At 42.3% G+C, this 23,759-nt stretch overlaps 1 protein-coding gene and 1 long non-coding RNA gene across 2 annotated transcripts in view; one reads left to right on the forward strand and one right to left on the reverse strand.

Annotated features, from left to right (window-relative positions):
- The window catches only part of LOC119022270 (formin-like protein 13), a 37,081-nt gene that overhangs the window by 8,577 nt on the left and 4,745 nt on the right, over window positions 1-23,759 (forward strand). The window contains exons 3-10 of the mRNA XM_037102954.1: window positions 789-900; window positions 3,951-4,041; window positions 6,519-6,605; window positions 11,475-11,627; window positions 15,369-15,498; window positions 15,628-15,660; window positions 16,049-16,146; window positions 18,111-18,194. Of these exons, the coding sequence (XP_036958849.1) occupies window positions 789-900; window positions 3,951-4,041; window positions 6,519-6,605; window positions 11,475-11,627; window positions 15,369-15,498; window positions 15,628-15,660; window positions 16,049-16,146; window positions 18,111-18,194 (788 nt within the window). The remainder of the gene's footprint in view (window positions 1-788; window positions 901-3,950; window positions 4,042-6,518; window positions 6,606-11,474; window positions 11,628-15,368; window positions 15,499-15,627; window positions 15,661-16,048; window positions 16,147-18,110; window positions 18,195-23,759) is intronic.
- LOC119022276 lies at window positions 2,430-3,891 on the reverse strand. Its single transcript, XR_005075874.1, has 3 exons — window positions 3,636-3,891; window positions 2,896-2,982; window positions 2,430-2,513 (listed from the first exon to the last, which is right to left on the reverse strand). It is a non-coding gene; the product is annotated as an uncharacterized LOC119022276 (long non-coding RNA).

Here is a 23,759-nt window from a genome sequence, read left to right on the forward strand (position 1 = left end):
CGCCAGCTCAGAGTCAAAACACTGACCTCCCAAAACATCCAGAAACATTTTAATAAATCAAATAGCCCAAAATCACAATCACATTTCCAACATCCTTTGTCCTTAAACGCTCGATTCGAGTGACGAGAAAACCTGCCATATTGAGGAAAAGGCGAGGCTGTGTAACAGAGGCTAACGTCTCCTGGCTGCAGCTTAATATTTAATGGACAGCAGCATCGATCTCCTCCAGACAGTTTATTTTACAACATGTCAAAGAATTCCTTCCACATGTCTGACAAAGAGCTTTCAGCTTTTAAAAATTACGCGGGGAAGAACAGAGAGTTTCGCGTCAGGAAAAGTTTCGACCACAGGCCCGGCTGAAAAGCGCACAACTTTAACGAAAAGGAAGTTTAGATGTGACGATTTCCAAATCAGCGCCTGAGCGTCTGTCTGGCTGAAGTTTTGTCCCGTTCTCCAGGTATTTTACATACGTGTCAACAACTCCTGAAGCTGGATCCTAATGAAAGCTTTGCAGCGCTCCTGAATTATGCAGAGGAATTTTCTGTAAAACAAAAAAAAAAAAAAAGAAAAGAAAAGAAAGTCCCATCAGCTTTGACTTGATGGAATGCAAATTTGTGCATTTCCCTTAGGCATTTGGAGGAAAGTAATTAAGCAAAGGACCCTTTGTCTTCAGAATGCTTTTTTTAAAGTCATTTCATCGCAGGATAAGAGGAAGATCTGTCTAAAGGAAAGCTTTCACGTCCTTTTGAGTGTGTTAACTTTTTTCCCCTAATCTTTTGTTCTTCCAGACATTTTCCTCAAAAGTTTTCCGGTGCAACCAGGAGAGCTGAAGGACAAACTGTTCATCATTAATGAGGAAGACGGAGGCCTGTCTGATGAGCACATCACCTCTCTGAGGAGGTAGGAACTTGTGCCAAAAAGCGCTGATTTGCATTCATTCCTGATGCTGTGACAAGTGAAGCTGAGAGGTGAATGACTTTCCATAGCTGGAGTCTGCGGGCGGTTCATGTGTGTTTGAATTGGCAGAGGCTCCAAAAAAAAAACAACAAAAAAAAACCCTTTGGAAACCAGCGGCTTAGCAAATCGTCAACAACAGATGTGAATACAGGACGAGGTGAAACAGGGGAAACCGCGGCTAGTTCATGTGAGGAAGACACGCAGTCTTTCACGGTGCGCTAACACTAAAGAGCAGATGCCAGAACCTTTTACCAGAGCAGCTCACTAATAAAAGTTTTATCTGCAGTTATTTACGGAGATGGAAACTATCGACATGCCCTCAGGAATATGAGACTGAAAGCGGGTAAAATGCTTCCTGATTCTTACCTGCAATTTACTCAGCGGCCTCGGAGGCTGACCTCCTGGAAGGAGAGAGTGATCTAATGTGCTGTGTGGAGGATTTTTATTTATTCCATGAAAACATAATATATATTTTAATGCACTGTGGTGTAGGCCTGAGGAATACAATCTTGAAAAGAACCACTCCCAACAGGTGCTGCAATATTAATGACCGGTGCTCCTCCGGCGGCACGCGGCCCGGCTCATGAAAAAGTGAACGCCTCGGGTTTGAGGTCAGAAATGACAGACGCAGGAAGTCCGATTTAAGACGAGCAGGGGGTTCAAATTCAGTGCGAGCGAGTAAACAGCGGCTCCCATCAGCGTCTCGCTGCTTTATAGACGCTGACGAGGACCATCAGCGATATTTGGCTTTTAATCACTCGCCATCCTCCGGGCCATTGGAAATCCATGTAATGGCATCAGACCCGAGGGAGGGAGGTTAAAAAACAAATACACGTGATGACATAAAGAGGCAAAGGTCAAAATGAGAAAGTGTTTTCTGATAGAGTGGAAAAGAGTCGTCACATACATTTTTAAACAGATCTATAGATCATGCCTGATAAACAAGCACAGTTTTTTTACATTTAGTCTCATCTATGTTTAATAGGTCTTTCAGAGGGAGATTAGCTGGTTCAATAGCGCAGACGAGGAAAACAACCGTATAGTTTAAACGTATTCATTTGCCTTAATGTATCGTCGGCCCAGCAGTGATGCCAGACGCAGCAGCTGCGAACCGTCAGTGGCTTCATGTCTACGCTGCTCCTCACCTTCCAACACCACATGACATGAAAATCAATAAACTATACAATATAGATGAATGCAATTCTTGCACACTGGTTGCAGCACTGTCAATAGTATAAACATCAATCAATCAATCAGTTCAGAATATAAAGCTGAAGGGTCATTTATTTGCCAGAAAGCCTATAAATGTGTTCCAGCAGCAGAAATCCAACTCATCCCTGCACATACAGTCGACTGTACAGACAATATACCCTGCCAGCGTGCACTCTTCCCCCTCAGCGATAAAATATTCAGCGTGGCACCTACAGATTCGGCAGATGGAAGCGAAAGTTTCTGCTCTCTGCGATTGTTGTCAAGCTCTCCTGTATTCTGTCTGCTGAGGTTTCTGTCTCAGTGTTTATTCTTAACCACCGCTTGTTTCCCGTCTGATGCGGCGCCTTGGAGCAAATACAATCAATATTTCATAATGACAGTGTATCAGTGGCCATGTGTAATGTGAAAGGGGTCACGCGCAAAGGTGAAGTCTCTGAGATCTGCAAGCTTAAAAGGTTTCTTTTTTTGTTTTCTGGACACAAACATGACCTCAAATTGACACATCTACTGCTCTGTGACTGCTGAGTTTGCAAATAAGCAGATAATCGCTAACAACTTAGCACTTAGTGGCACCATTTAACCACCTTAACCACAGACATGTTGAATTTGAGGTCTGGTTAAGAAACACTTGATCAGAGTTGGAGACAGATTGTGTTTTTGGCTTAAAATACGCACTTTTGTTTCTACAAAGACGACGGGAAATGTTCCAACAGTTGCTTTAGTTACCCAGTTCTGTCCAACAGCGGTCTGCTTCACCTCGCCGTCACCTCGGAGACGACCGACAAGTGATGTCACTGGACTCAGGGTTTACACCTGTGCATGAGTGCAGCAGGGTGAGAAGTTAAACCACTGGAGAGCAGCAAAGACAAGATTTTCAAGTAGTGTTCAGATGAAGACCTCTGACACTGATTTAGTGATTACACACCGTAAAAACATTAACTTGACTTAATCTATATGCCAGATTTAGCAGATGCGAGTTGTGCGCCACCCCTCGAGGTGCCGGGAAAGAAAAGGCTCACTGGTTGGATGAGATTTCCTCCTCATGATATGATGCAACTACCTTCTAGTAGTTTTATTGAAATGCGGACGTAATGGAAGACCATTAAAGGATGAAAATGAATGAAAACACTTGGTTCGTGTTAGGAAAAAGATCATGTTTTGGTTTAAAGCAGCAGTATGTAGGAATTGGTACAGTGTGATTTTATACCCCTCAGTTTCTCAGTACAACACCACAGCTGTAAATGCAAATCCAGGGTTTCTGTGACAATATTATTGGCTGTAATGTCAGATAAGGTAACTTGCTCAGTTAGCAGTTATATTAGCGACAAGTTACGATATCTGTCCATATGGAAACAGAATGATTTTGAAGTCATTTTAAGGTCAAAAAGTTACATATTGTTGCTTTAAAGAAACACGTGTTGGGTCGCTACAAACACGACTGGAGCCGTCTCTGCGTTCACACTTACAAACGTCACACAGTCTTGAACAGTGGTCACTGGCTTGGCAGCCTTCTTGCCTGTAATTCCGTCACGATCACCTGATATGAAAGTCAGTGTGGGACTTCAGCCAATGACACATACAAATGTGAACTGATCTGTGGTTGGGCTGTAAGTGAAACTGTAAAACACAAGTGAAACTGTGTGGGTGGGGTTTGATCTGCTCTGATTCAAATCACATTAACCTTTCATGTGAACAATCTGATTTTCAAGACCTTAAGGCATTTTAAAAACAAACCTAGCCTCTACAAAAGTCACATTTTTATGCATGTTTTTATGTTTCAGGTACGTCCCGACCATGGACGATGTGGAAATGTACAAATCCCACAAAGGACCTGTGGAGGAACTGCACATAGTGGACCGCTACATGATGGAGGTACAGTTTGTTTTCTCACCAGAATCAAGACAGTTTAGGATTTGACCGTGACCTCGGCACAACTTAATGCAGCTCGTCCTCATGTGTGCTGAGTTTCCGCTCACCTGCCTCTTCCTCCTCCTCATTCACACACTGTGGTTGTCATGACGAGCTCTTAGCATTCATGCGGTTATCACTCTCACAGCACGCCTGCAGTCGGATGACCAGTGTGTGGTTGGATAAAGGCTGCAGGAGGGGGAGCAGATGAGGAGCAGGATCACTCTACAGTACCATTCAGGAATATTTAACTCCAGATTAAAGATTTCATATGTATGAGACAAGGCGGCTTCTCTTCTCCTGTAACCTTGAGTCGCCCTGAATGCTGCTGAACACACAACACAATCCGTCCTCTTTAATGCCACTAAAGTCAAGCAGGTATTCAAATGCTGCGCTTAATAGGAGCTGAAATGGCTGAAATTGAAACTCTTAAGATTAGAGGTGATGGTTCACCCTTCGAGGGTTTTTTTTTCTGTTAAGAGTGATGTTCGGCAATTACATTGTCATTTCACACATATCCCCCCAGAAAAAAACATTAAATTATTAAAGAAAATGAACAGGCTGACACATTTCATTTTTGAATCGTCTCCCAGTTTAACAATCTGTGGCGTCGTTATGACTCAGAGCGGAGTGTTTCCTCCATGAGCTGCACGGGTTCGTCTGTCTCTGCTGCTGTCTGCACTGCATTGTGTATCCCAACATGCAAGTTGACGGTTGATCCACAACTTAGGTTGAGAAATTGCTTAATAGATGTCCACGATGTATGAGTGGCTGTTAGGGCCAAAAAAATAACACCATGATCAAATTAATCACGATTATGATCCACGATATAAACTGCTATAGTTTTCTCAATTTTAAAATACCCTGTAAAATATTTAAGCATATCACCAGAGTAACTACTAACTGCTGCTAACTGTAGCTGCAGTTGGCTAGTTGGCACAGTTAGCTGTGCAGCTAGCAGTCCCATCATAGGTATCTGCACAACAAAACCCAGTCTGGGGGCTTGGAGATCTGGGGGAGCGTTGGTGTTGTTTTACACTGCAAGCACTGGAGCTTTGGATGCCTGAGTGGGGAACGTGAAAACCGTTTAACTCTGTTGTTAATTTAACATATTTTTGGACTATTTTACACCAACATTCTTACTTTTCCAATTTTCCTTCTTTCTACGACTGCACCTGACTTCCTCCTTTGCAGCTGTATTAATTACTGCAGCCACTGGAGGGCGCCGCCTAACAAGAAATGTAAATATGGGTCCTAATAACCTGCTTTTACAATCAACCTTTATGGCTGTTTTTCTGACAAGGATGGGTTGTCAACATTATAGCTGCTAGCATCTGTGTTTGCATTATAGTTGTGAGCAAGCTAGCATGCTTTCTTTAGCACCCCTGTGCCTGTGATTGTGTCCTATTATCTGTGTAACACCTCTGAATAATCACTTTTCTCAGACTGTCTGTGGAGGCATCTGAGAACAGATTTTCCATCATTAAAGAGGATCACTTGATATATTAGCGGTGAAGCTCTGACCTTTTCCTCCAGATTAAACAAATCATAATCACGCTTCGGGAGGCTTCATTCTGTTACGCTGCGCTGTACATGAGGTCTGTGCATGTTCTTAAATCATGTCTGTCACGCTTTTCACCTGCTCTGTACCACAGCACGAAGAATTCTTTTTCATATCTTAAATTTAAAGACAGTTTCCAGTTAAGGATCTGAGAAAAGGCAGGTGAAATGTCAGAGAATGTGTTTACTTTAAACGCGCTGACTAACGTCTGAACACAGTTTTAGCCGAGGACGAGTAAAATTATAACAGAGTTACCTTGGCGTGGAATCAGTGTGATCTGTTAACCTCCTCCTCGCCCCATTACCAAACATAAATGTGTCAGAAAATGTGATAAGATGAAGAAAAATGGATCTTCTGAGTGCGGAGGATGACACATACTGGTACATTTATTTTCATAAATAGCCAAATGATTACACGGCCTTGATTTCTATCGCTAATCCTAATATCTTGCCCTAACCATCCGTCAGACCGAGTGCCCTTTGGCTTTTTGGGAGATGGCACCTGGGCACGAGCGAGACGGTCTGACAATGTGGAGTGATTTATTAGAGGTTACCCCGACTCAAAGGTCGACTAGGCAGCTCAGCCAATCGTTTCGAGGTGTCAAGCCTTCAGTTTCTCTATTAAATCAGCCCAGTCGACGGGCCTGAAGCACTCCACTACTGCCTGAGGTTCTCTCGCCAAAGATCTTGAGCCAATGCGAGAACAAACCGCAGCCATCCGATGACTGTGTCTTATTGCGGCATCTCCCTGCAGCACTGCTGCTTTTTTAAAAATAATTCCGAATAATCACATGGAAATAGGTTGTGTAATGATGTGATAATCGCGCTCTCTTCTGTATACACACAGCCCATTACGCTCACATCCTCTCTCTCCGCTACAGATGTGCAACGTGCCCTACCTGAGCTCACAACTGGACCTGCTGCTGACGCTGAGGGAGCTCCCGACCGGCATCAACGACCTGCAGCCGGTGAGTTCTGTTCCTCGACCACCTATGGAGTCCAATCAAAGGTCGAATCAGAGTGTTTTTTTTAAAAGTTTGTTCCGTTCCTACGACCTGCAAAATGGGTGAAACCTGCAGCCTCCACAGCACACGGCCGAGCACGAACATGCAAATTTATTCCATAATGCAAATGCTAATGTTCAGTGACATCCGGACATGAGACGTAAATGAAAAGACAATCTGGAAACAAACCGACGTTAATACATAAAAGCTTTCCTCCCTTCGCTTCGAGCTTTGTGTTTGAAGTGGTTGGTGAAGTAGTTTCTATTCTATTTTCCTGATGCTTAAGAGTCTTGGAAACAGACAGGCATGAGAGGCACTTTAAGACGTCGCTCACCGTTTGATGAGGCAAGAAAATATGTTTCTTAATCAAATCAGGTTCCATTTTTCTGTACAAAGATTTTACATTTATCAGAAACCCACTTTGGGGGTTTTTCACTTCGGAGTGGAAAATATTCATCAATTCAACTCCATAAAAACTTTTGGCAAAAGACAAACACTCTTAAATGCACCGTACATCACTCCTCCCACTATCTAACAAAACACTGAAAACAAAAGAGAGAGAGTTTGATGATGTCATGATGTATCATGGGATCGTGGGAGTTGTTTTCTTCATTGTTAAAGAGTCACCATTGCAGATTGAGATCTATGTGAGGTGAGTCAGGCAGAAGTTTTGGTTGAAGGAATCTATCAAAGATTTCTTGACGTTATGTTCAGTAACGTTTGCTGACTTTCTTCTTCACTCTCTGTATTGTCTGGTGTTATCTTATCACCGCTGAGAGGTGTCCAAGCTGTTACCTTGAGTAAGATTCAACCCAGCAGCCAGAATAAACATTGTCATTGATTCTTGTTGTTTCTGTAAACTCTGGATATGCTGAAGTTTATGTTTCTTTGAATTTCCTTAAGTGTACATTTCCAATTTTATGTTGCAATGGCGCTGTGCTTCAATTGTGGTTAGGTTGCGCTAGAGAAACCACTTGGTTTATTAGGAATTTATGTTTTGGCTGAAATCTCATGTTTTTTTCACCTCAACACTTTCCTGAGGTCTCATTAAAAATACCAGGTGTCGTATCCAAGAGGACGGCTTGAAAATGTCCCGATGTCTCGTTAAAGATGGTTGGTGTTGTTGCCAAACACATGCCTGACAAATGTCCTGACATTTCATCTACAATATCCTGTTTTATGCCAACGAAGATGGCTTGAAAATGTTCAGACATCTCATCAACACAGCTACCAACATCCTGTTAAAAATACTTGGTGTTGTTTTGACCAGAACTGCTTTAAATGTTCCAACATCTTTTTAAAAATGATTTGGTTTGTTGCCAAACACAAACGTTCTGTACAATGACGCAGTTTGTTGCCTCAAAGATGGCTTTAAAATGTTGGGACATCTTGTTAAAAATATGAATATATGTAAATATAAATATTGAAAATGTCCTTCCGTCTCATTAAAAATAGCCAGTCGCTCACCATAAACATCTCTGGAAAAATGTCGCCAAAAACAACTGCTTTTGTCGCAACAACAACAAAAAAAATACACATAGATACAAGATGAATATAATTTATCGATTGGCTTATATTTCATTTTCTTAACCCTTACACGTGTATGTTTAAGGCTCGGCGGCGCAGCGGATGTCGCAGGTTCATCATGAGTCAGACTAATCGCTGGCTCTCCTATAGACGGCTGCAGTTTATTGGCATGGAGGACCGCAGGGTGCGAAGATATTGCAGTCAGACGAGAATACCTCCCAGCTCTTCTGCTCTTTTTTTCATGTGATTCTCTCAAGCTTCTGTTCCTTTCAGCATCAGTGCTTCAGCCCTAATCTCCTGTCTGCTGACTGTCTGGGAATGAGGAGAAACAATGGATAAGAATGATGGCACTGTAATCCATTGATTGTGACAGCAATTTTTCTTTGTCTAAACCGCGGAGGGAAACATATCGTGTGCCAGCGAGATGACAAGACAAGAAAGATTAGCAATTTCATTAAGTTTCAATTTACTCTGGGCTTTTTTTTCCCCCCTCCCTGGTGTTGTTTCCCTTCCTACTTGTTACTCAAGATTTATTAGGAAAAAAAGGGCACTTTTAGATCAAACTTTGGTATTTTTGTGCAGGTACAAGAAGCACTTTGCTTTCTAATCTACTGTCAACAGCAGAGTGTGGCCCCGTCTCACAGTGAAATATGTTCAAACATGGAGAGGTCGGGGTCCTCTCTGTCGGACAATACTCTAAATCCTTTGATTCTCTGACACCGCAGACTCCCGTAAAGCCCCGAACATTAAGGAGGATTTACCTGCCACCTGACAGACAGGGCTCGAGGTAGAGAAAATGGAGAAGTCACCAACTGGGAGATGTTTCTCACCTACAATGTGCACCGCTGGTGACACAGACAGGTTTTACGCCGCATTATCGACTGTTTACCGCACTCGGTGTGAAGCCATTTGAAAATATAAATACGAGGCAGACACACAGCGGCGAAGTCAGTGATGCGGCAGACAGGAGGAAGTGCTCAGGACCCGCTGACGCTGTGATGTGCTGCATGGAAAAAAAACTAAACATAGCTTTTTCAGCGTTTTTTTGTCGATCACACCTTCGCTTTCCAATTAAGTCGCGACGAAACTCAAGTTAGAACATCTTTAGCTTCTGCAGCTTTGACAGAGGTGGAACAGAAAATGTTGCTGGTACACAAGAGGAGATTTAAGTCAAGTCCCTCAGATCTGATTGCTCAAAGATGAGCGTGGATGCAAATACAGAGCGATATGTAGCGAGATACTGGGCTGCAGATTTGTTCTCGTCCTGTTTACGTCCCTGAGGGTCCCTTAAGAAAGCCTCTGACAGACATGCATTTGCTGAATCGACCTGTCTTCAAGTTTTTCCGTCTGCAAAACAAAACAAAAAATACTGTTTGAAAACAATTCTGAGAAAGCATAAAGCCTCACCTGTGTTCTCGAGTGTGGAATGGGCTCATCGTTGGGCCCTCAGCGCATCAGCCCGCCGCCGCCGCAGAGATTTGCATTTCCATCTGAACGAGGCTAACCGCTTGAAGGTGTGTTTCTAGCTGATGACGTGCTTGGCTTGTGTAGCGGTCAGACAAGCGACTGTAAACACTCTTCCTCCCCGCAGCACTATCGGGAAAAGCCGTTCCGGTGATTTGGTGGCAAATATTCACAATAAAACTCCTCCATCATTTGAAAGCTTTGAATAATAAGCAAAATCAAGAAATGATGGATTTGCACCAGCAGTAACTTGCAGTCAAATACAGTGAGATAAAACAAACTAAAAACTTTCTCTCATGTTTCCTGCACAGAAATGAGTTGAGTCTCGCAACACAGCCAGCTGTTGGCAGCTAGCAGGAGAGCTAACGCAGCCGAGTGGTCAAGATAAAAATATCGCCAGTTAACGTCAGTGCAAACCACTGTTAGATTCACATTTGTACGTGTCACGGGCTGCTATGGGCATGACTGTTTTGTTCGGGAGGTGGAGGGGATGGTGGTGTGGACATGACAACAGTTCGAAATTGTGATGAGACAAAAGTGTGACACCGCCGGATATTTCTGAGACTGTGAGACAATTTCTAGCCACGTTTGTGGAGGCAAAATCCAATATTTTGAGCCAAAACATGATATTTTTCAGACTCTAACCAAGTGGAACTTGTTCCTAAACAGAACCAGATCATCAGCACAGCGTTGTCACAACACAAAACAGAAAATGGAAACTAAAAACAAACGCACAAAAGTTGCAGCACACAGATGAAAAGTCTAGATTTATGCTGATAATTTGGACGGGCATGCTCTGTTTTTAGTCTGGTTAACTTCCTCACCGCCGTGCACAGCCTCCGCCATCCAGGGACGTCTCTGACGGCCTGAATACGTCTCGCCTCCACCCACACTGTTAGATCAGGAAGTGGTGGAAGAAGGACACCCACACTAGTTTTGAATTATTAAATTAGAGCAGAACCATGCTATTAGGGACATGCAAACAAAGTTTGTAACTGTCTTTGAAGGAAGGAGAAAGAACATCAGACTTTCCATTTGGAGATAACGTAGATAATAATTGACTATTTTAATGTGACATTATTTTAACGTGACAGTCCAACAGAGACGCAGCTGATCGTTGAGTCTCGTCCCCGCACAGTCAGATACTGACGCGTTGGTATTTGACGAGCTGTGGACGAGAGTCAACCATCATCTCTCTCTCCAGGACTTCACATTTTGATGCTTTAAACATCCGTACTGAAATCAGATGCCTCGAGCTGAGCTGTTTCAATTATCTTTCACACAAACCACAGTGGCTTTCCATCACTGTGCAGATGGTTCCCGCACACAGCTCCTCTTAAAACGGGAGCATATGGTGGGTGTGTTGTTGCAGGTTGGCGTGGACCTTATTTTGGAAATAGCTAACTTATGATTCCCACGGCTTCAACTCCTTTTTCCTCCTGCACACCATTTGGCAAAGCCTAAAAATCAGTACAATTTCCATATCCAACAGTGCCGGATCAGAACCGGTTAAACAAGGAAATGGTGCGATATTCTAGAGGGATATTCGTTCCTGACACAATTACATACCAGATAATAATCCTGCCAAACATCCGAGCCCTGATTATTCATTTTATGAGGTTAAACAAGGTGTTGTGTTGTGAGATGGCTGTTTATCTTTTATAATGTAAAACACAAAAGCCTTGAGTTATTTTTGGTCTCCAGTCCGTCAGCACACGCCTCAGCCCTCATTCCACTTGAATTCCACAGTTGCTGTCTGAAGAAATGAATGCCACAGCCTCCGTGCGACTGGCTCACACATCAAAAATGACTTTGCTCTGTGCCCCTGTGTTTGTCTTCCAGCTGATTAACCAGAAGATCAGGATGTGCACACAGCTCAACAACTGCAGGTCATTTGTATCCGTGCTGGAGTACCTCCTCGCCATCGGCAATTACCTCAACGAGAACGCCAGGAAGGAAAAGGCCAAGGGATTCCGCCTCTCCTCCTTAGCTAAAGTACGACTCCACCACTGTTGCCTGACCTTTGATAGAGTTGCGGCACGAGGCTAATAAGACGACTCACTGATATTCACAGCGAGGGCTCCTCGTCTTTCAAGCCGCTTCCTGTGTCGGCCGCTCAGGTTCTGCTCAGATCCTTGACACAGTCCTCCTGACAGATGTGATGGCGTCGCTACCTGCTGTCACCGGAGGAATTAAACTTCGCACAAAAAGCGTGGCCACTCGTGGGTGAATCTCTTAGAAATGAACATCATTAAGTGCAGTCAGTCGGAGCAAAACGCCTGAGCCTGTTTTCTGGTTTATTTAAAGGAGCGGTTTGACCTTTAAAGAAACACACTTCTGGCCAAGAGTTGGATGAGAGGATTAATACCTTTCTCATATTTTAATGTCCCTCTCAAAAGGCCTACGGGCACCTTAAAAACACAATTAAACAGCAGTAGCTAAACATCTGTAGCAGCCATCATCAGTGTCATCACAGCCCGGTCAGACATGTAAAGTGCATGAAAATGAGTAGCAAACTGCACATCCTGTATGTATCCATTTATTTCACATCCCTTTGTCAATATACAGTATTTCCCTCGACTCCTTTAGGTCAAGTCGAGTCATCATGCAACTGGAATCAGCAATGGTTAGCCCAGAATGCAGAGTATGCTGGGAAACAGTTTGCCAGACTCCGTCCAAAGCTGGGTTAGGCGTTATTGGCGCTATATATATATATCTGTCTAGGAGCAGGAGCAGGAGCTGGAGCAGGAGCTACCCTTTAAGGCCTTGGCACACCAAGTCCGCTTTTTTTTTGTACACTTTTTTTTTTAAGCCTGTCATTGGATAAAAAACAAGACCAGACAGAGTCATCAAACAGCGAAGGGGAGAATAAAGGAAAAGACAATCGCCTACTAGGTCCATCCAATCCTGAAAGCAAGACAAGAGCGGGGGAGAGTTTCAACCTGCTGTAAAACAAAGCTGTGGATTTATCCCGCTCATTTCTGGGTGTTTTTCAGGATGTCAAAAACTTCACCAATTTCTCCAAACCCAGTTGATCCTGAACGTCTAGGTAGGGAGTACAGACACAGAACATCAGGTCGTGTTCATTTTTAAACGTGCAGTGGACTCGGTGTGCAAAGGCCTTCAGTGAAATAGATGTGCGGTGTACGGACTTCATACGTCACATACACAGACTCATGAAATCATTTGCCTTTCTCCGTCAGTTTACTGCACATATATGATCTGGCTACAGGTTCCTTGGTGACCCGCCGGCAGGGGTGGGACGACGGTGGTGGTAACGCACCTATAAATTGGTAAGAAGAGGGTAACAAGACAACACGGAGGAGCAGTGAAATTGGAAAATAATGCTCGTCAAACCACAGCGTGTTGTTTTCACACCCCGTCTTTTTATACAGAGTCAAACAAGATCCAGAGTGTTAATGAGCGCGCTTCAGAGGTGAATCTGTTTCTCTCTGACAGAGCCAGGCCAGCTGTTTTACCCTGTTTCTGGTCTTTGTTCTCACCTCAAGCTGCTGGATGAAGCTTCATATGCTCCATATGAACAGATCACAGTCTCAGTCTTTTCATCTAACTCTCGAAGAGGAAGCGAATGAGCATGTTCCCTAAAAATGTTACAAACTGTCCCTTTAAATGCTCAGCAGCCGTTGGATGTATTGTTTTAAGTGTCGTCTGAGGTTCGTGCGAGTATTTTCTTCCCTTTCCCTGAATTAAGTTTGAACCACTCCTCTGTCTGCTGGGAAGGCTTTAAGGGGCAGTGTGCTCTCGGCACTGAAGTAAAACGTCCTCTGCTCCGTTAATGAAGCCGAGGCCTCGCGCTCCCCTCAGAGGTGTTTCCAGGTCTAATTGAGAGAAGTAAACTGTTGCGGCTTCAGACAGACTCTCATCAAATTAATAGCCGGCTGCCTCCAAGAAAAAATTATCGAATTTGTCTCAGTTTTTGATTCTTGCTTCTTTTTTTCTTCCCCTCGCGCATCAATACTCGGTGCATGTCTTGCGCATACTTACGATCCTCAGAGACGTCCGCGGCCTTAAATTGGTAAACAACCTAACCTAGAAAAAGACCATGAGTGTTTATCACTGGATGAGAGAGAGGTCCTTCTCGCATGTCAATTATATAGCGCAACATGGCTTGAATTGTAAAGTCACAATTGCCCTTTAATACAAGTACATTAAAGCACAGATACTGCTGCTGTGACTAACTATGAGTCATGATGAAAAAGATGTCAGCTGTCACTCAGATGAATCTGTTTTTAACTGAATTTTCTATGTACAAATCAGACAGTAATCTATTAATAATATGAACCAAGCGAACTGTGAATAGACAAGTATTTTAACAAAAGTATGTATGAAAAACCACTGAGATAATTATAGATGTTTACTGTAGATTTGGCACCAGAAGCAAAAAGAAAAAGGGCAAGTAGAAAATGTAGAGGGCAAAAAAAAAAAAGAGCAGCTGGTCGGCAAGATAGAACTTCAGTCACTGATCACACAACATTTCTTCACTGTTTTATATTTTGCAGTTATAAAATGAATTGTAAATAACTACAACTGACTCAAGTTGTGTAGCGACCGACTAATAGTGTCATAAAAGCCTCGGAACTGTATCAGAGTAGAAGTATAAAGAAGCAGAAAATTAAAATACTCAACTAGAAGCAGAACAAATCAAGTTATCAAGTTAAAATGTTACTCTGGTAAAGGTGACAGTCACCATTGTGAAAAGTACTTGAGTAGAAGTATTGTATCTGATATTTAATCTACTTAAGTATCAAAAGTAAAAGTAAATCATACGTATGTCTACGTCTAAGTATGTACATGTATAAACTGTCTTCGGGTCAACAGATTATTGGATCAGATATTCAACTTTCATCAGACTATCAGATTCAATTTTTTAAATTAAAATCTCATCACTTTGTCGCAGATGCAGCTGTGAAAGTCTTGACTTCTCACCTGCACAGAACACAGCAGGCACCAAACATAACGAGCGAACTAATCTGCAACAACCTCAATAATTCAACATGATGTTAAAACAATGATACGTGATGTAAAACGACAGAAAAAGACTAAATTACAGATTTTCAGACTCCCTCTAAATAAACCTCTGGTTCTGTGTACTTCAATCTAGTTTAACATAAAATCCGGCATTCATATTTGAAATAACTATTTTCAAGGTTAAGAATACATTTCTAAAGGAATTTCACCTGCAAGTTACACTCCAAGTCGTGAAAAATGGAAATGATAATGTAAGTGCCTCAGAATCGCACTTAAGTACAGTACTCAGGTAAGTTTAACACTTAAAACACAACATATACAAACAGTTAACAAGCCGTCACACAACATATACAAACAGTTAACAAGCCGTCACACAACATATACAAACAGTTAACAAGCCGTCACACAACATATACAAACAGTTAACAAGCCGTCACACAACATATACAAACAGTTAACAAGCCGTCACACACGTAGTTTAGAGTTTACATCGGTATTCACGCTGACAGAAAAGGTTTTCAAATAGGAATCCCAAGGTTGATAATATAAATAAGGAACCCCGGAGGAGCCAGAAACAGATTCTACACATTATCTCTCCTTGGCCTTCAGATAGCACAACACACATCTGTCTTGTTTCCTTTATGTCCGACTCTTAAGTCCTTGAGCTGTGTAGCAGGAGACTACAGGGTAGTGGCCGCCTTTTGTCAAACCTCCGTTTATTTCTCCATCTTTTCTCTCCGTCCACAGCTCTCCCAGTTACGTGGGAGGGACAGGAAGTTCACCTTGCTCCATGCCCTTGTGGAGCAGATCATGTTGCATGAACCGTGCCTGGCCGCTTTTACCGAGGAGCTGGCAGAATTTGAAACTGTCCCTGGAGGTATTCGCTAATCAAGATTTGATCAAAGCTGTAAAAAATCTGTGTGGTGCCGTTCGGTTGTGGTCTGCTAAGTGAAACGTGCATTTTCTGTGAGTCACTTTATTTTTTTACTTCTGTTTTCTTGGATAGCGTCCATCAAAGGCCTGACCGCAGAAGTGGATGGTGAGTAGATCACATTTTACTACCAAGTCCAGCGACTCAGTCGGTTTGCTGAGACCGCTGTAATACCGACCCCACTCTTTCACGGCAACGGCAGTTATTCAAGAGGGGGAAGTGCGATGATAACATTTACTAGATCCTTCTGTGGTCGTAGTGTCAGTGTACTCCACTGAAAAACACCCTGATCTCATTGTCTAGGGAACATACGGCCTCAATCCAATATATTGTCTGTGTGATGACTTACAAGCAGTTGCCACAAGCGCAAATACCGCAGATCACCGCCATCACACAGGAGACAGCCTCCGATTTAAAGCAGCTATTTGCTTCAGTGGTCAAATGTGATGGATGTTAATCAAGGTGCGTGTGTGTGTGTGTGTGTGTGCTGTTTCAGTGCTGAAGAATGAGCTGCAGAAAGTCATTCAGTACAGAAAAACATCCAAGAAGAGAAATGCTGGCGTTCAACACCCGAACTTCTCCAAAGACCTGAAGGTGAGCGGGCGAATCCTCCTCGTTTGTTATTTATTTATGCGTTGATTTAAAAAGGAGCGATGCGTCCTCTCGTGAACACTCACAGTATCGACTGCGCTCGTTGTTTCCTGCACAAATGGATCTGCTAACTATCTGCTTCGTGGTCTTTTTCTCTTCTTTTAATTGGCACACACCGCTTCATGAAGCATCGTGTAAACAAATGCATTATTTGGATGTGCTCAGGTAATGTCCTCTGAGCAGCATCCGCATTCTTGCAGCAACATTTGTCACACCCTTCACTCCCCGTGAGCCGACGTGTCTGGGACTGACACAATCTTCACGCCGCTTCCATTCACACAGGCCTCACATACGCTGATAACGCACTCTTAACAATGTTGAAAGGAGCGCTGATGTCTATTGAGGAAAACTGTCCTTAAATCTCCTTAAAACTGTCCCCTCCCCTCCATCAAACTGTACTCACTCAAAGATACCCACCACCTTAATATTCCAGATATTTTTTTTAATCAAGATTCATGTCTTAATCCCTGAGAAATTAATGACAATGTTGGAAAAAAAACCTTATCTTGTGAGGTAAAAGAAATTGGAGAAAGAGTTCCCGCCTCTGTCCCTTTATCTGGATCTGCACCACAAGTTAATGGGGTCCATTCTGGGCCGTGAACCTTCCTCCATACAGGTTTGGTGGAAATCTGTTTGGTAGTTTCTGTCCCGCTGACAAACCAACAAACCAGCAAGCAGACACTGGGGAAAACATAACCTCATGGTGGAGGTAATTACAGAAAAGCCATGTGGTGGGAGTCAGTATTTTACCCTCATGATCTCTGGAGTGCAGACTTGCACTCTGGTGACTGAATGTGAAAATGGAAAACTCAGGAGCTGAAGTTAAGGGCCGTCTCCAAAGTGGATGCAAAATGGCGAGGACAACACTTACGATAAGCCCCTGCATCTGCTGTAATACCAAAGACGTCCACTGGGTGTCGATGGCGATTTTCCCAGACAATATCATAAGTGGCGCACAGCCAGTGATGCAGCAAGTCACCCAGCAGTGGTCGGCCGGCCAGAGAGCGTCGGCGACTCACATGTGACGTAACAGTTTTGTTTGTCCTGGTCTCTGCTAGCGACGGGAGTAAACGGCTAACGTTGCTGTTAACGATCATGAATGAGCCAACAAAAAAAAGACAGATAACAGTGGGCGATTAAACTTTATAAAAAAAGGTGTAAATAGCTTTCATGTGATGATGTTATGGAGGCGTGGCATCACGCAGGTGACACTGGATCTACGGAAAGCAGTGAGGTCCAGAAATACACCAATATGCCACTTTAAAATCTGATTATTATGCAATTATATGGTCAATAAACACTGTGTAGTGTCTATAAACATTATTTGGATGGTTATTATGAAGTTCCGTCTTATGTTAATCAACCTTTACAGTTGCTTAACAAATGGTTAATAGTATATAAATGTTTAAGACTTGCTCTATTAATGATGTTGTTGTAAAGTTTGACCCTGGGCCTTCTTCTATTGTAATCACAGCCTCCAGTTTATCTTTAGCCCGGTGCACTTCTGATATGTTTTTACAACCTCCGTTGTGTTCCACCACTGACCGCGACCAGAACTTGATTGGTGGAAGTCGGAGTTAGAGAGTTTATTGGCAGGAAATTAAAAAATAAATCCCAAAATGTCAAACTACTCCTTTAAATTACTCAGACGCAGCTGTAGCATACAAATGAGCGTGTAAGTGGTTTTTTTTTTATTTTTTTTATTGCAGTTGGCCATCTACAGTTCAGAGATTCCCTTTTATTCTAAACTTTTAAGATTTTTTTTTTTTTAATCCACTATATAAAGTGTGTGCTGGCCCTTCGGGAGGCTCTGTGGAGTTTAACCCCTCAGCGACAAATGTGAAGTTAAATGACTGAACAAACTCAACAGGAGCTCCTTGTGCTCTCTCTTTTTTTCTATCCCCCAGATGACAATTGAGAAATACAACACGGATCTCTCGGCATTGACGAAGACGTGTGAGGAGATGAAGAAACTCTACTCTGTCACGCTGGTAATCCTTGAGTTATTATTTCAATATCTCTTTTGTACAGCCTCAGAGATGGATCGTCCTCAGCCCTCAGTAGCGTATAGATGGCCCCTCTTCAATTATTTGTCATCGTATCTCCCCACCCTGCGCCGGGTGAGAACATATAATTCAAACGGAGAAGTCCCCAAGGTTACTTCCTTTTTTATTTTTTTATTTTTTTAACACAAGGACACAGTGCATCTTATATATAGTGTGTGTGGCCGCGGCTTCCGCATCATTTAACAGACGAGCGTCGGGGATTTGCAGCTTTGAGAGATGCCGTACTTACTCCTGCGGATAATTTATTACTATTTTTTTTTGCAGGATTTGGTGAGCAATTGCCGCCGTCTCATGTCGCCAGAGAGTGTGAGAGACAAGTTCATGCTGACCCTTGATGTGCGATCTCACATCAGCGAATGAATGAATGAAAGAATGAATGAATGAATGAAAGAATGAATGAATGAATGAATGAATGAATGAATGAATGAATGAATGGTCTAGACATGATTAAAAAACGAGGAGCAGGAGGAGAACCCCGCTGGGTTTCTGATGTCGTCTTTGTAAAACAGCTGCGTATTAACACAAGGACACATACAGAGAAGTTCTATGTGCTTGAGTAGAAAAAGTAGTCGGAGGAAGCTTTTTTTTGTTGTACTTGACAGCTCATTTTTAAATATACCGCCCCTCATTCATACTTGAGCTATTTCTGATTTAAGCTCTCGCCGCTGTTGACTGGAATCTGGGACCAAAATGATGATATTGTTTAATGAGTCAGAGAGCTGTACTCGCCTTCAGCGTCAGATCTCTCATATAGGAAAGTCCTCCGTCTCACATATCATCAGATTTATTGGTGCCACTGGTCCCTGTGTATTGTTTTATCGCATCGTCTATAACGATGAGACGTTTTCTTTGCTCGCCAACCTGGTTAGATTAGGTTTGTTGAACTCAAGCCCACTTCTGACATCTTAACAGGTGCTACATCTTTTTTTTTCTTATGGACTCCCCGCTGAAAAAACAGTCAATACAAAAGTAGTGCTTATTTTTCTCACCCCTCCCATATCTCTATGGACGATCCATCATCGGAGAGTGAGTCCACCTCACCCTTCCTGAGATATTACAGTGTTGAGCTATGAGCTTTAGGCCTGGTGGGGAATTGTGTTATATTAGACCCTCAATTAGATTCCTGTGAACTGCAGAGTTTTGGCTTTTTTCTCCCCACAACTTGCACACAAGCGAGCAAAAAAGGGAGGCTGGGGGATAATGTGCTATAAAGTGAGCGCCATGGAAAGAGTGAGGAAATCGTTCTGATGCTCAGTCTGTTCTCTAACAGTCTTTATTTACTTCTCTTCTTTTGTGACTGTGGATTTAATAGATCTATCTAAGAGGTAATTATTTCACAAGTAAAGGAAAAAGGCAACATGTTGGTTAAAAACTGCTGATTTCTTGCAAAAAGTAAGATGAGAAATGAGAAAACTGACACACACGTCTGTAAAAATGAAGATGTTAGTTGGTTAGCTTAGCTTAGCTTAGCATACAGACTGGAAAACGGGTAACCTGTGCAGCATTGGGCAAGAAAGCACATTCTTCATCTTCGTCCTTCTTCGTTTATTCAAAGGCTAGATAAATAAAGTTACAGTCCAGTTGGACAAAGGCTGTTTGTCGAGTTGCTTACCATACATTTAAAAAAATATATAAAGTCAAAATGTTGAGGGAACTGCAGCATTGTTATTTTTTGTATGAAGTTTTAAAACTCATTAAAGAAGACTGTTTAAATCAAAAGCTTATTTTTACTCAGAGCAACTGAGAAATCAATAACAAGATGAGACAGTAGTTGTTATGTAAATGATATCATTTGTAGATACGGAGAAGCTAAATTACTTCAGGGAGCATCTCTTCCCCCCCCAGACAGGTTTATTTTTAATTTTTGAGATTATTTTTAGTGAAACAACTGCATAATTTCTCACACATTTGCTTCATGCTGTACATTCCGATAGCACATTTAATTATTTCTGACTGCATAGATGAATAATCCCAAATGTTATAGAAAATGGGTCTAGTGGTGTAGCAGCTGTGACCTTTTTCAGAGTTTAAACAATTTGACCTTTTAACTGTAGCGTCACCTTCAGGCTGGGGATTATTTTTAATCACCAGGAATCATCCCTGTGTGTTTTTATCAAAGTTAGACCAGTGGAATCAAGACATATTTATATATATATTTATTTTAGATTTTAATAATTAGCTTTGAAGTGTTTTTTTTTCTTTTTTTTTTTTTTAATGGTAGCATCCTTATCGGTCCAGTCTGTGTCCTCTTCAGTATTTTCAAGCATCACAAATGTAGTCAGAATCAAAGCAGAGGGATTTGTACAGATGAACGCAGCCCAGTCCCGAGTCTCCAGATTCACCTGCTCCCCTGATTCCTGAATATTGTGTCCATAAAACCCTCCAGCACATGTAACGAACCCTTTCTGGAGGCACTGGAAAAATGTGATTGAGACTGACCGTGCTGTGTTGCTGTGCATGGAAGCAGCAGGTTGCGGAGAAGGCATCATATTTTGTCCCATCCTGTCGCGGGGGAGGAGAATTCATAACGATGTCCTCGAATAGCCAACATGCTAATTTATTATACATAGAAGGAGCTCATTAAATTTTTGGTGGGTTGATTTTGGAGAGGCCGTTTTATTTATTTTATTTTTTTCTTGGTACTCTGGAGGCATGATTTCAAAAAAAAAAAAAAAAGTGTTAAACAGAAGGAGACGTTTTATGTAACGTGCTCTGCTGTAACATATCCGAAAAAATAACAAGTCTAACGCCTCGACCGAACGCTAACAGCTGACAGCTAAGACACGCTGCCAGAAGTTTCTCCTCAACACATATCTTTAGTTAGGAAGAATTGATTCCACCTCTGCGTCTGCACGATAAGCCGCTTTTAATCCTGCATTTCAAGCAAAGAGCTCAAACCTGCAGATTAGAGATGATGCAGATGTTGGGCGCTCTGAACATTTCAGTCATTTCAGTATCTAGTCTTGTAACTTGTTTTTCTATCTATAATGTTAACAGGTGTTTTTCTTTTCACTATTTAGCATTTATAAATAATAAATGGTTCATGTAGTCTGTTTGTGCACCAGCTTCGCCTCCAATATAAGGAGGTATAAATATTGTAAAGGGGTGATTTATAAGATGCGACCAGAGTTGTTCCAGAGATATCTACTGGGTAGTCCGATAGCCGGTAGAACTGATAGGTGTAGTTTCAGCTGGGAGATATAAAAACAGTGAGTTCTCTATGAGTTTCTCTCTTTTAGTGAAATAAAATGAGCTTAAATTGCCTTGTTAACTCATCATGAAACAGACTCTATTCAAGCTCGACATAAACTCAGCAAAACAGTCTGGATTTCTTGTTTGAAATAAATCCTGAATTCACTAAAGAAGACTAAAGATTCACAACGAGACAAGTTTAACTTGCATCTACAGTCTACGTGACTGGACGAGACGATGCATCATCTCAATTGCAGTGTCTCTTCACCGCTGGCTTTTTTTTTTTTTTTTTTTTACAGCTGGATATAACTTGTAGCGCCTTAAAATATGAATGAGCACTGTGATAGCGAGTTGCATGCTACAGTCGCATTCACTAGCAATGATGAAAAGGCGGAAACGAGGCGTGTGTGTCTCGAAGCGAGTGTGTGAGAGGGAAAGAGAAAGAACAGTGGAGAGGTGCAGAGTGGCTGTGAATGTGAGCGGAGGAAAAGATATAGAGTTGCCAATTAAGTGGTAGGCGCTAATTACATTGATTACATGCATTATGCTGTTAAAGCAGCCATCAGCGACCTGACAGGCTGAGTCGCAGACAACCACCCCGAGTCCAGCTGCAACATGTCGGTTCACACTGCTGCAACTTCTCCCCTGAAACGTGCTAAGACGAACTGGGCGGAGGTTGAGTTGCATCAGACGCCAGTCGGCTAATAAGGGCCGAGTAGCTCCACGGCTAGCTGAGGCGTTTGCTAACGGCAGCGAGATGCTTCCGCCAAAGAGTAGCAAGTCCAGTACAGTGAGCACTGTATACTTTTGGAGCTACTTTTGAATGTTAGCCATTTCTAACAAATTACACGACATGTACATCGATAGCCTTGGCCCGTCCCAGTCCACAGCGATGTGAACACTAACACTTCCCGAGCTCCTGCTCTGAACCACTAGCTGTACGGCTAACTGAGCTAACTAGCTCGTGGTAGTTACAGTCAGCAGCAGTTAGCTTTTACTCTGATGAAATATTGCCTCCTGTTTGTCTTCAGTATGGACTGGTGGACAATTCTTACACATTGCACCTTTAAGTGTTTATACTGTATAGTGCTTTTATATAGTGGTGTAATTACCAACGTATATTTTAAATGAAATACTTTACAATATTGTCGTTGGTGGATTCTGATCACCAGTTATACATTTTGACGGCAGTGTGGAGATAAAGGAGCATCTGAAACACTGACTGACAGAATCCCTTCATTCTCCTTGAACCATTTTGAAGCACAGCTGTGGATTTGTTGACTTTACTGGGAACGGCATGTGTTTGTAAAAATGTATGCAAATATTTACCATGCACAGAAAGAAAAAAAACAACCCTGCTGATCAACTGAGAGGCTTTGCACAAGCTTCCATCACTCAAACCGAGTGAAACGAGAACTCAAGAGCCTCGCCCGAAGAGTAACATCGGACATTCCTGGCAGATATTTGGTGGAAAGAATGCAAATGGCCTGATTTGCACATCTGATGCGAGAGTGTATGTAATATATTACAGAGCGAACAGGTGTTAATAATCGGATGACATCCCCGTCTCGCTTTCAGGGACTTTTTGAGAGCAGACATCTTGCAGCTGTGTAAACCTTCGAGAAGGACACACTGACACAAACACACTCACTGTCAGCAATGACAAACTGAGGCTTTGAACACACTAACAGACTTTTTACTTACAATACAGCAGGTGTCACCCTGCCAGTGTAATCTCTCATGGACTCGTCAAGTGATTACTTATCATCACTTAATCCCTTTGTACATATTAGATTAAATAATGCAAGTCACTTCTGAATAATAGCTTCAAACCTTTTCAGTCAATTATACCTGTTTATTTTTTATCATTTTGCAAATGGTTATCTTCTCCCGGGTCTGTTTTAAAGGTCAAGTTTGTAGGATTTATCATAGTTATGTTTTCATTAGCATAATAACCTGAAAATGAGAATAATTGTGTTTTTGATTAACTTAGAATGAGCCTCCTTTATCCACAGAGGGAGTGAAGTTGCACCACCATGTAGCCCAAGATGGACAAACCGAACACGGACTACAGAGCGGGAATATTTTTAGCTTCCATTGAAGGGAAGGGTGAGACGAGGGGTGTTCAGTTGGTCGCAAACTGTGACCTCACTGCTAGATGTCAGTAAATCCTACACACTGGACCTTTAATCTTACGGAAACAAGACTGTAGTCGCCATGTGATTCTGTTTAAATCGATCTAAACGTCACAGTGGCTGGAGCCGTCACCCTCTCTGCAGCAGATTTAAGTCTTTAGCC

This window comes from Acanthopagrus latus, chromosome 7, assembly GCF_904848185.1.
Source record: "Acanthopagrus latus isolate v.2019 chromosome 7, fAcaLat1.1, whole genome shotgun sequence".
NCBI classification, from domain to species: domain Eukaryota; kingdom Metazoa; phylum Chordata; class Actinopteri; order Spariformes; family Sparidae; genus Acanthopagrus; species Acanthopagrus latus.